Raw genomic sequence first — 12021 nt, 5'->3', positions numbered from 1 at the left:
ATATTAACCATTTATCGAAAAATTGAATATTTTGAAGTGGTTAATACGTAGATTTTGAGAAATTTTTTTAAGAAATTACAATATTGTTTTAATGCATAGTTGTATCAAGAATTAACATATGATTATGGTCAGAGAGTTTTGGAACCTTTAAAAACTATAGTGATGTCCATGTACCATGAAAGAGAGTTTAGAATACATTAATATAAATGTAGAATGTGGTTAGAAAGTTTAAAATAACACTAAAGATTATAGGCTTCAGTATATTAACTATTTATCGAAAAGCTGAATATTTTGTAAGAGTTAACACATAGATTTTGAGAAAAATTCGAAAAATATTTCACTATATTTTTAATGCATATTTGTATTATGAACTAACATATGATGATGGTCATAGAGGTTTGGAATCTTTGTTGTCTCCGTTTCTCTAGAATAGAGATTTTATTGTGGTTTGTCCATTGATTTGGGAGCATATGAAGTCATATTAAATTAACTGATAAAAAAAATATAATGATGCCCATGTACCTTGAAAGAGAATGTAGAATACATTAATACATTAATAAAAATAAAGTATTTGGTTAGAAATTTTAAAACAACGCTAAATATTATAGGCTTCAGTATATTAACCATTTATCGAAAAACTGAATATTTTGTAAGGGTTAACACAGAGATTTTGAGAAAAAAATTCAAAAAATATTACAATATTTTTTTAATGCATAGTTGTATCAAGAACTAACATATGATTATGGTCAGAGAGTTTTGGAACTTTTGTTGTCTCCGTTTCTCTATAATAGGAATTTTATTGTGATTTATCCACTGATTTAGGGAGCATATGAAGTTTTACTAAATTAACTGATAAAAAATAGACGATGCCCATGTAACATGTAATAGAGTTTAGAATACATTAATACAAATGTAAAATGTGGTTAGAAATTTTTTTTAAAAAAAACTAAAGATTATCAGCTTAAGTATATTAACCGTTTATCGAAAAACTGAATATTTTGTAGGGGTTAACACATAGATTTTGAGAAAAATTCAAAAAATCTGACTATATTTTTTTAATGCATATTTATATCATGAACTAATATACAACTATGGTCAGAGAGGTTTAGAGAGGTTTAACATATTTTTTGTCTTCGTTTCTCTAAAATAACGGTTTTATTGTGATTTGTTCATTGATTTAAGGAGCATATGAAGTTTTATTAAATTAACTGATAAAAAAATAGAACATCTATATTTTCTCTCTATTGTAAAGGAAAATCAGAAAAAAAAAGAAAAAAAAAGGAAAGATAGATCTACTATGACAAGTTTGTTATTTTCTTTCTATTATAAAATGACCGTAAATGTTTTTTATTACCAGGAAAATTCTTAGCTCTAAATCTATATTTTCTCGTAGATCTGAAATTAAACTTTAAAATTCAGATTTAAAAAATAATCATTCGTCCCCAAAACGATTGGAACCCAAGGCAATAAAACTAAATTCTTATCACTACTACTAAACTACTAACACTTTGGTGAGTAAATGTTGTGGCAATACTGATGTAAAAACATGTTTTATAAAGAAAAAAAAAACATGTTTTATAACTTTATAAGTTACAAATCTACGGTCATTCCTCTTAACGTCTGATCAGTAAATGTTATTATTTTTTATTATTATTATTTTAAGTAAATGTTTAACTCTAGGGCTTGAGCTTGGGTTTTTGACAACCACGAAGGTGCAATGAGCATGATGAGAGCAATAGTCAACGCAAACTACAGCAAGGTAAAAAGCAAAACGATACAGCGACAAGTAGTAACTCTTAATAAGGGAAGTAAATTAACATCAGTCCTCATAAATAGAAACCTTGCGCAGTTTCAAAATTGCTAATTTGTTCGAGGTTTTGATGGCATCATCAACTCTTCCAGCGCGAACATATCCATTGACCATGGATCTGAATGTAGACACATCAGGAGGAGACAAGTCTTTGTCTGAACACATGTCCTCAAACAAACCTTCAGCCTCCGACATCATCCCACGCTCGCAAAGCCTAGCGACCACGTTACAATAACACCGAACCATCCTCTTTCTTCCCTGTTGTGACTCGTTGAATGTCTCCATGGCCTTGTTAACCTCGCCAATATCGAACCAGTAGTCCACCATTATGTTAATGGTCTCTGAATCAAAACGTTTGTGTTTTTTCAACATGTTGTGGTACAAGTCCTTAGCATTTACTTCGATCAAGGCCCCAGCCTCAGTTCTCTTGCAATTTTCTAGCAAAATCCTTAAAAGGGTGTTCCCGGTGGTGGCAGGCAAGCTTTCCCAAGTACGGATAGTGCTATAGCACTCCATTGCTTTCTCTTCATTGCCATGTTTGAGCCAATATTCCACAAATATCGTAGCAATCGATTTGAAAACTCCATCATCATCATCATCATCGAACTTCAGCCTATTCGTGTGAAAGTAATCATCAGCATCTTCAGCATTCATCTGATCCAAGCGCCCACGAATCTCAATGAGCATGGGCGTCCAATCATCCGCCGTAGTTAAGCATCTACTTAATCCCACGAATATTCCAGCTTCCTCGTAGCCATAGGCGTGGACCAAGGCTTGAGTCAAAAGACTGAATGTCTCTTTGTCGGGACCGAACCGAGCAGCGTGACGGTAGAGTTGAAGGGCGTCGTCGACACGGCCTAGCTCACAAAAGGCTTTGATCACGTAGTTGAACGAGGCGATGTTAGGGACGATGTTATTCTCGTTGAAGAAGTAATGGAACAGACCGATGCCTTGTTCGAAACGTTTCGCTTGGCACATGGCCCCGATGACGGCGTTGCATATGAGGATGGTGTCGTGGCGACGACTATCGTCTTTCAAGACACAGAGACGAGCCAACTCAACGGCTCCGTCGACATCTGAAAGCTCAATCATCGTCAAGACTCTGTATAGCAGAGAAACCGGACGCCCCTTTACGAGATCCGCCGCCCGGTTTACATCCTCGGACGTCGGGTTCCTGGGAAGCCAGGAGAGGTCTTTTCCAAGCGGGTAGCGTGCCACGGTAGCTGAGGCCACGCCGGTGGACATGTGACGACGATTTGAGAATTGTAGAGACTTTGAGAGGCCAACCACAAGGTTAATGCGGCGGGTTAGGGACATCGCTCCAGAGGTATCGTTTTCAAAGATTTGTATTCGTTCTGATGAACTGTGTGTGTTTGTACTACGCTACTTATACAACGATATATATGATTAGAGTCCTAGGGTTTATGTATTATGTATATCGATAATTATATTATATTTAGCTCAAAGATATGTCCTTATAGAAAGATTTGATTTATAACCATTTCCTATTTCAATAATTTGATGTTATGGGGAAATATTATATTACCTTGGAATAGATGCAAACTCAAGGATCGATAGTTCAATAATATATTTTCCTTCCTTTACCAACCAAAAAAGAAGGAATGATATAATATCATAAAAATTCATTTTTAATCATTGATATATTTTACAATATAATCGGAAATTTATTATACTAAAGAGGGAAAAACTAAGAAGATATTATACTAGAGAGAGAGAGAGAGTAAGGAAGATAATTAATAATCTTGATATTAAAAAAACTTTCTTAAATTATCAAGAAAAAACTACAACCACAATTATGAGCAATATACTAGTATGATTGTCATGAATATAAAATATCTTACCTCGTAGAAATTACAACATAGTCATAGGGTTTCACAGATATAATAATAGAGAGATGCAACAAAAAGACGATTAACTGGGAAATGGATCCTTAAGAGCTTCGGATAATGATGGTCTTAGTGACAAAATCACCACATATTGTTCAAACGATATACTTACCGTAAAATAATATAAAAATATATTGTCTAACACTTGAGATTAGTTTGGAAGTTGTGTTGTTAATCTCATCTATTGTGATGTATGATTTACGGCCATATTCATGCATGTTCAATTTTTTTTTGATGAAATGTTAAATTTATTAATCATCAATAAAAGAAATGCATAAGAAATTATGTAAGAAAAAATCTGATTTAAGTATGAGTTATAAACCAGTCTTGCATAAGACTTCTCAAACGCGGTTTCTCCCAATATCTTGTGGCCATGATTGGGTCGCGAATTGTCTTGTCAATAATCTTAGCCAATTGGCTATGCTTGTCTTGGCTTCTTGAGATGATTCCTGTCATTCATTTCCCTCCATATCATCTCGAATAGAGTATATTTTAATGATTTATTCAGTTTAATAGTGTTGAAATTTAATTTGGCTTTTTTACAAAAAAAAAAAAGAAATTTAATCTGGTTACATGACTGGTTCATAGTTAAACCAGTAATAAGATTGAATCCGGCTACATCATGGTCGAACCTTGTTTTCGGTTCAACTTTAAAAGACTTGACTTGGAGTGGAAACAAAGTCAGAGGGCGAATCGGCAGGAATCTAAAATATATTCTAAATAAATATATTGTTACCTTTGTTTGAAGCAAAGTCGTAATGTCAAAATATAGGGATATATTTTCGCAGACGTCTTTCCATGCATGCATGGGATTTATAAATGAAATTAAAACAAGAGTATATTGCGTAACAGTTCTAAGAGGCCTCTGCTTCTCCAAGATGATGATGATGTTACTCCGGCACCGCACTCTCCCAAAGTCTCCTTCTCTTTTAAGTCGTCACTTCTCCTCCCAATGTGAAGATGAGAAGAGTGTATACAGGAGGGTGAGATCCTTGATAGGTAGCTCAGAACTAGATAAGGCTGTGGAGTACGCACGCTCTCCTTTTGTTGTAAAAAGTCGCAGGGCAACCAGAAGCGCTATATGTGAGCTTGTAGTCACAGCCTTATATGATGCCAAACGTTACAGAGAGCTCTTAAGCCTCATCTTTAAATTTAGTATCCGTGACCGTGATCCCAAACTCTATTATGGCCTCAATTGCCTCAACCTTCAGTCGAGAGCTAGGGAGAAAAGGAATCTCATTTCCTACGCGAAATATGAAGCAGAAGCCAAACGTTTGGAATTAAACAAGTGTCTTGTCTCAAACCCTCCTCCTTACCCCATCATCCTAGGAGGAGGAGGAGATGTCATCATCTCGCCGCCCAAGAATCAATATTACGATGAGAGCCATCTATACTCAACGGTTAAGTTGTTGATCCAGAATCTCTCTGATCTCGACACCGCCGTGGAGTACGCACGCTTCACCGCTTTCACCACTACTCGCACCGAAACAACAACCGCTACTTGTGACCTTATAATCGCAGCCTTGTGCGAGGCCAAGCGTTACATGGACGCCTATCATCTCTTCCATTACTTTTTCAACCAATCCAACATCAGTCTCAGCGTTGATTGTTGCAACCACATCGTCAAAGCTCTTTGCGACGACGGCCATGCCCATGTAGCTCTTCAACTCCATCACCATGATGATGCTCCTCTTGATTACCAAACGTACCGTATCTTGACCAAAGCTTTGTTCCTTTCCGGGAAGATTGATGAAGCTCTGGATCTGGTTAAAGATATCTTCTCTCTGAATAATCCGGACAAGTACGACTCTGTATTCTTGGATCAGAGTGATTTTGACAAAGCCTGGGCACTTTGTTGTGAGGAGGTTATTAGTAGTAACAACGTTGGTTATCCAACGGTAACCAAAACCGCGGTAACGGTTTCTCTCATTGAGTATTATTTCAGTAAAGGTGAGGATGAGAAAGCAATGGAGATTTACACTTGTTTGGTATCAGAAAAGATTGAAGATGCTTCCATAAGACCACTCTTCCAACTCTTGTCTAAGTACGGTAAGGAAACCGAAGCTTGGTCCCTGGTCAAAAATCTTCGTTTCACTGACCACTCAGAGCATATACGTTTTATGATGAATCAGTTTTTTCGTTACCAACTCCGGATGACAAATGAAGCCATCGACACACTGCAAAAAGTGAGAAAGATAGAAGATTTCATTACAACGTGCAAATTCAATCATGCTCCTTTCTCCAACGTCATCTCTAGGTGTTGCCAAGATGGGAATACTTTGTCACACGCAAAGTTTTTTTTTTTTTTTTTTTTTTTTTTTTTTTTTTTTTTTTTGATCTTGGCTGGATTGTTGAACAAGCATGATCCATCTGCTTACAAAGTATCCACATTCCAAGAAATGATCAACGCCTATCTAAAGGCTGGGAGACTCGATGATGCTTTGGAAACTGCTAACATGATGGTCGATGCAAATCTAAGGCTTGTCTCTATCTTAATGAAGAGCTGATTATTTTGTTTACATTCAAAACCTGTTTTTTTTTTTAGCAAAATTTTAAAAACTTTTTATGTTTTACTCCAACCCTCTGCTTCAAAATAAAAGATGTTTAATCCATACGATGAGGGCATAATTATTTGGCCTTACATATATTCTCTTTTTTTCTTGCAATGTGAAATTCAGGAGGCGAAAATTTTGCTTTTTATATAAGTTAAAAAAAAAATCATCTCGTTACAAATTCTCTTCGCTTTGGCGAGAACGACATGGTATTACATAAGCCAATATCTTTCTATCTCGACCGGAATCCTCCAGGCATACAAACATTCCCGTAATCTTAATTTGAAGAAACTTTTTTTTAAGAAATTCCATTGTAGATTAGCATAAGTAAGAATGTGTTTTGCTAAACTACATTAATCAGCTACACACGGTTTTAAAACAATATCGAGGCTGAAAATAGCCATGGACAGCTCCATGTCGTTATAAGTTATAACAATAGCTCGCCTAGTCTATACCCTGTAGCTGGTGGTGTACCATTTTTAATTAAACTGTAAAAGGATTCTGAAACTGCCAGACAAAACAGATTCTGCTACGAGAAAGCAACCGAGACTGCGCCTGTGGAGCGTGCTCTTGTTTGATTGATTTCTCCTTTTCTGATAATAAGAAACTCATTCTCTCAACTGATCCTGCTTCAGCAAGAGAGGAAGAAGAAGAAGAAGAAGAAGAAACTCTCATTGATTAACGTATGTTGACGTCTCTTCTGATGAATGGATAGAGGACCAGACTATGTAGCAACTGGTCCTGCTTCGATCTCCAAGAAGCCAAAGCTCTCGATCAGAACAGGGTGACATTGAGCAAGACAGTTCTAATTGAGGATGGACGTTAGTGACTACTACTCTCAAAACAAAGGAGTGTCTCAAGACTCTGTAGAGAAGAGGATGTAAGGAGCAGGAAGGGTGGATTTGCGAGTATGGTGAAAAAATAGCTTCATGAAAGTGATGTTTTGGTAGCTGAACGTTTGGTGAAAATGGCAGCTGGTACTCGAGGTCCTTCAATCTTGTAAAATCTCCTCATTTACTAAGCTCTAATGGCTCTCTTTTGTTATGTTTTCACAAACATCTTATTTCTTTTGCCTTGACTTTAAAGTTCATGTATGTGAGTTTGATATTGCTACATTTTGGCTGAGAAAACAAACCATTAACAAACCAAACTAATTGATGTTTTGGCTGAGAAAACAAACCATTAACCACTTATAACAATACTGAACGAGGAGGCAAATGAATCTCTACTAATCTTTTATTCACGAGACCATAAGTGGAGAATATATATCACCAGGTTCTGTGTAAAGTTACTAAAAATAGGGTAACCAAGACACGAAAGTAAGGTATGTTTTTCTAAGTGGAGAATAAGCATACGAAGTGTGTGATTTGATTCTGTGAGACTCACTCGGGGTAGGGTCAACCTAACACATCATCCTTCAAACATTCTGCCACAATCATCTTCAGCTGCAGCATCTTTACTCTTGCAGACTGCTAAATCAAAGACACCAATTTATAAGATATTCAGCTTCAAGCATGACGATCTAACATTTATAATTGATTCTTAAGCGCTAGAACAAGGGCTTGCCTCGTTGACAGAGTTGATTCTCTTGGTCGCATTGTCCAGTTTTGTCTCGATGCCTCCTTCAAAATGCGCAATGAGCTTTTGGTGTGATGTTCCTGTCAACAAGAGATATAGCCTCAAGTTAGTTTAGGTATAGACTTTTTCTCAAAAGCTCTCTTGCCAGAAAGAATCTAGCTTTGATACTTTCTCTACACAAGTGCTCATCAATAAATGATTATGTTTCACAGTAGTTCTTCAACGTTATGATCCGTTATAAAGAAAGGATAACAGAAGTGACATACTTTGTTTCTTTATGCTTCCTTTCAACTCTGAGTGGTTTGCTTCAAGCCCTTCAATAGTACTCTTGAAATCTTCAAGATGGTTCCCGACATCATCCTTAAACTTTTCATGGATCATTCTCATTTTCTCTTGTTGCTCTGTAATACGGTCAGATTAGTTAAGTGAACGATCACGACATATCTTGCATTTTCTCATTCAGCATGTGGACTTATTGAAGACAACTCAAAACTCTTAAGACAAGCCAGACACGCAAGTGTATAGTTCTACTCCCCATATAAGTATCGAGCATATAGCATTGGCTTGAGGAACAATGTTAATAGTAAGTTCCGTATCAATATGAGAACCTAAATCAAATGTATACATATCATCTATTATCACTGAATCAGGAGTAGACTACTAAGACAGTATGTTTTGGGTAAATAGAAAAGTTACAAGCTCTCCTACCCTTCATGACTATAAAATAAATCATAGTGATCAAAATATGATTCAGTACTGTACCTTGTAATCTTGTTTCAGCATGCTTTCTCTTAGTTTTGGCTACGTTACTCGTCTTTTCCCTGTACCGTAGTTTAACAATATGCATGATTTAATACTCTAAAAAGGAACAATGCTGAATCAATTGAAGGAACATACGCTTCTGTTATGATGTGAGACTTCACATTCTCCAACTCCAAATGTATCTCCTCCGAGACTGATGCTATAATTTCTGAAGACTTCTTTTTGGCTGCAGATTTCAGCTTTTTCTCGAAGTTTTGAAGAGCCACAGCAAACAATGCAACAGCCCTGAGACATGGCATATAAGTAATTTAATTAAGACTCAAGGAAAGAAGAAATAATAAGCTAGAAACTTAATATTATGTCCAACAAGAGACCTTCCCAAGCCTTCATCTTCATCCACCTCTGAAAACCGCTGGAAGGAATCAGTTTTATGCATCCCTGCTCAGTTTCCATGACAAAACAAAATGAGTGTGTAGTATAAACAGCTACAACAGTGACATACAAATGTTTATTGTACCTTCGGACAAAGACGAGGTAACACGTCCATTGCCCTTAAGGTTCGAGTTCCGTTTAGCTGAGCTAAAGCCTGGCTTAGATTTCTTATTACTCCCGTTAGCAGTTTCTTTTGCTTGGGGACCTGAACCAGAAGATCAGTTAAGTAGGTAAACGTGGATTATGTTAAGAATGTATAGGGAAAAGTGTAAAATAATTAGCATACTGTTGTAATGGCCCAACGCGGGTGAGTCTTCTATTGATCCATCTGAATCTTTCTCATCAGACGACGGATCTGAGAGAACTAAATCTTCATCTGGCTCGGCAGAACTCTCTCTGCCGAAAGAATAATCTTCTTTCTTCTCCAAGAAGTCCTGAAAATAAATGAGGACACATGTAAAATCAAACATGCATAATTTTTAAGTGAAACAAAGCAGCTTGAGTTCAGGAAGGTTACATGCAATCTCTTATCTGACGCTTCGCCTTTTGTCCCTTGAGGAGTTTTCTTAGTACCGAAGCTAAATATTGTTGTTTCAGCCTCATCAAAAGCGGGACTAATATTCTGAGGATGCAAAGGAGATGCTTCAGGAGAAAGACAGGGGGAAGGACTTGAGATTGGTGCTTTATATCCGAACGTTGGACTCTGGAAGTCATTTTCTGGCTCAACAGACTTTTCCCTGAGAACTTCACACGGCCCTTTCTGTTCATCGCCATTTTTAAATAATCCACGGAACATCTCTGGCGTAGCTGCTGTTTCAGCCTCTGGTGATGGCTGAAAATCTTCTTCCCTTGTTCTAACATCTGGTTTCTGGTTTTGGGCTTTGGTGTGTTGATTGAACTCAAGGGAACTTCCTTTTCTGTCAGACAATGAAGACCTTTTGCCAGTTCTTGTACTCTCAGAACGTGCTGGAGTTTTACTCTTGCTCGTCTCCTTCAGAATCCCATCAGCTTCATCCTTTTCACGAGACTGAACCTTGCGGCATTTTACAGCAGTATTTTTCTTCCTTCCCCTTTGTTTCTTCGGCACACCAGTGGAGTTCATGGCGGTGCCATTTCTCCCGCGAAAACCTTCTTCAAAGGTGAACACGTTGTTCACTTCTTCTGTGCTTTTGCCACCTAAGTTGGCACCAGTTTTGGCTCTCTTCTGAATACCTCTGGCTCCCACCCTCCTCTGCAACAAAGATCTAGTCACCGGCCTTCTGGTTGCAACTTCAGGGCTTTCAGAATCAGTTTCAATAGTATCTGAATTGTGTCTAGGCTTAGTAAGAGGATCATTGTCTGAACTCTTGTCTTGATTCAGCTTGGAGTTTGTCTTAACCACTTCTGGGGTTTCAGAGTTGACATCTTCATTATATTCCGGCGAAGCTTTCCCCAATATTTCCCACAGTTTCGATCTCAAAACATCAGTACTTCCATCTTTAGCCGTCTCTGGTCCACGCTTCTCTTCTCTCTGTGACGCAACCTTTTGCGGCAAGACTGCAGATGGAGGTTCTTGCATCCTCTCAGGACTCTTATCCATCTCGTTACCCTTCCTGCCACTGATCGGCTCATCATCACTGTGCCGAGGACTAGAGACAGGAATGTCTTGAAATGTGTCACGAGCTGGTGCCTGATGTGCTCCATTTGGTCCCTTGTTTAACCCTTTACTACCAGACAAGGTAGACGTTTGCTTGCAAAGAACATTCTCCAAAGTGCCCAATTTCCGATAAGAAGATCTGGGAGACCTCCAAGGTGAGGTCACGTGTTCAGTCCCCGTAGCTGAACTCCTCTGCTTGGCAGCTACATCATCACCTGTGACCTTCTTGTTCAGCTGTAAATCGGTTGCTGCGGCTGATTTCAACTTCTCAGCTCTGCCAATAGCAGCATCTCCATCAGGGTTTCTCTTGGGCTGTGAATCAGCCATAACTCCAATAGACATCTTTCGAGATTGACTTGATGGGTGAAAGTTACTGCCGAAGCTTCTGTATTCGCTCATCTTTCCCTGAAAATGATCACCACAGAAGGTTAAGCATTCTTCTGAGACATAAGGAATGCATAATATCAACAGAACAACACAATCGATGAGAATCAATGAGAAACAACACAACGATCTTCGTATAACCTATTTGAAAAATAGATCGATCGAAGCTCTGCAACCACAGACGGTGTTAGATCTGGGTAAAATGATCAAAACAAGCGGAGAACACAGACTACAGAAAACAAATTCGAACCAGTGAATACATAGTGGAAGCTAAACATCGTTATAGACGAGATTAGCAAACCCTAATCGTAACACTATCATACAGGTATCGGATTCAGAAATCGAGACGACGTAGGCACAGATCGCAGCAGAGTTTTCACAGATTCCGAGAGAAACAAGCGACGAATCGGAAACGAAATTAGAGAAAATCAAGCGACGGTGTTAACAAGGAAGAAGTGCTTACTCGAACCAGAGCTCTCGCGGCTTGAAATGCGAGATCCCTAACTCCTTGATCGCCGGAAAAGTAACTGGAATTTGAATCTGCTCTGAGTGACAGAGAGAGAGAGCGAGAGAGAGGCGGGCCGATTGAAACTTTTTGATTTTCGCAAATGGTTAAACAAAACCGCCTTTAGCTGAATTGACGCTTTTGACCCTACTATTTCTTCTTAATTACATTAAATACCCGTTAACGTACGACTGAGATGAATACACGTGTCTTTTGTTTCCAATATTTTGCCCTACTCTCAGATATTTGTCAAACGGAGACGTAAACAGTTTCGTTAAACTTGACTGGTTAGCGTTAAGAAGATCCGTATAGGCTCCGAATGGTAACAGCGGATTGAACGGTGCGGGACAAGCGGTTTGACTGCGGTGCGGTTCAGACAGTTATAAAAACGTATAGATATATGGTATATGTAGAGATTTTTGTTACTGTTAACTGCGGTGCGGTGCGGGACGCAT

At 38.1% G+C, this 12021-nt stretch overlaps 2 protein-coding genes across 3 annotated transcripts; both read right to left on the bottom strand.

The window, feature by feature from the left end:
* Window positions 1-97: 97 nt before the first annotated feature.
* On the bottom strand, window positions 98-3174 carry LOC106453274 (pentatricopeptide repeat-containing protein At3g60960, mitochondrial). Its single transcript, XM_013895540.3, has one exon. It carries the CDS (start codon window positions 3125-3127, stop codon window positions 1820-1822), a length of 1308 nt encoding a protein of 435 aa, XP_013750994.1. The 5' UTR covers window positions 3128-3174; the 3' UTR covers window positions 98-1819.
* Window positions 3175-7479: 4305 nt separating this feature from the next.
* On the bottom strand, window positions 7480-11680 carry LOC106450457 (meiosis-specific protein ASY3). Of its 2 annotated transcripts, none has more exons than XM_022718984.2 (10): window positions 11525-11680; window positions 9559-11082; window positions 9328-9475; window positions 9127-9246; window positions 8984-9047; window positions 8745-8894; window positions 8610-8668; window positions 8114-8248; window positions 7836-7927; window positions 7480-7741 (listed from the first exon to the last, which is right to left on the bottom strand). In XM_022718984.2, the coding sequence occupies exons 2-10, from the start codon at window positions 11074-11076 to the stop codon at window positions 7667-7669; spliced, it is 2361 nt and encodes a 786-aa protein (XP_022574705.2). In that variant the 5' UTR covers window positions 11077-11082; window positions 11525-11680; the 3' UTR covers window positions 7480-7666. The 2 variants fall into 2 exon arrangements, with proteins under 2 accessions (XP_022574705.2, XP_013747570.2); XM_013892116.3 differs by having other exon boundaries at window positions 7480-7738; window positions 11525-11679.
* Between the last annotated feature and the right edge of the window lie 341 nt (window positions 11681-12021).

Source organism: Brassica napus, chromosome A5 (genome assembly GCF_020379485.1).
Source record: "Brassica napus cultivar Da-Ae chromosome A5, Da-Ae, whole genome shotgun sequence".
In the NCBI taxonomy this organism is placed as follows: Eukaryota; Viridiplantae; Streptophyta; class Magnoliopsida; order Brassicales; family Brassicaceae; genus Brassica; species Brassica napus.
Note: the sequence above shows the minus strand (reverse complement) of the source record. Positions and strands in the feature narration are given on the sequence as shown.

Excerpts from the sequence above, each read along its gene's own strand:
- LOC106453274 (XM_013895540.3), bottom strand. The coding sequence starts at position 3,127 with ATGTCCCTAACCCGCCGCATTAACCTTGTGGTTGGCCTCTCAAAGTCT.
- LOC106450457 (XM_022718984.2), bottom strand. The coding sequence starts at position 11,076 with ATGAGCGAATACAGAAGCTTCGGCAGTAACTTTCACCCATCAAGTCAA. Across the intron at positions 9,048-9,126 it reads TACCTCGTCTTTGTCCGAAG|GGATGCATAAAACTGATTCC; the intron begins GTACAATAAACA and ends GAAACTGAGCAG. Across the intron at positions 7,742-7,835 it reads GAATCAACTCTGTCAACGAG|CAGTCTGCAAGAGTAAAGAT; the intron begins GCAAGCCCTTGT and ends TCTTTGATTTAG.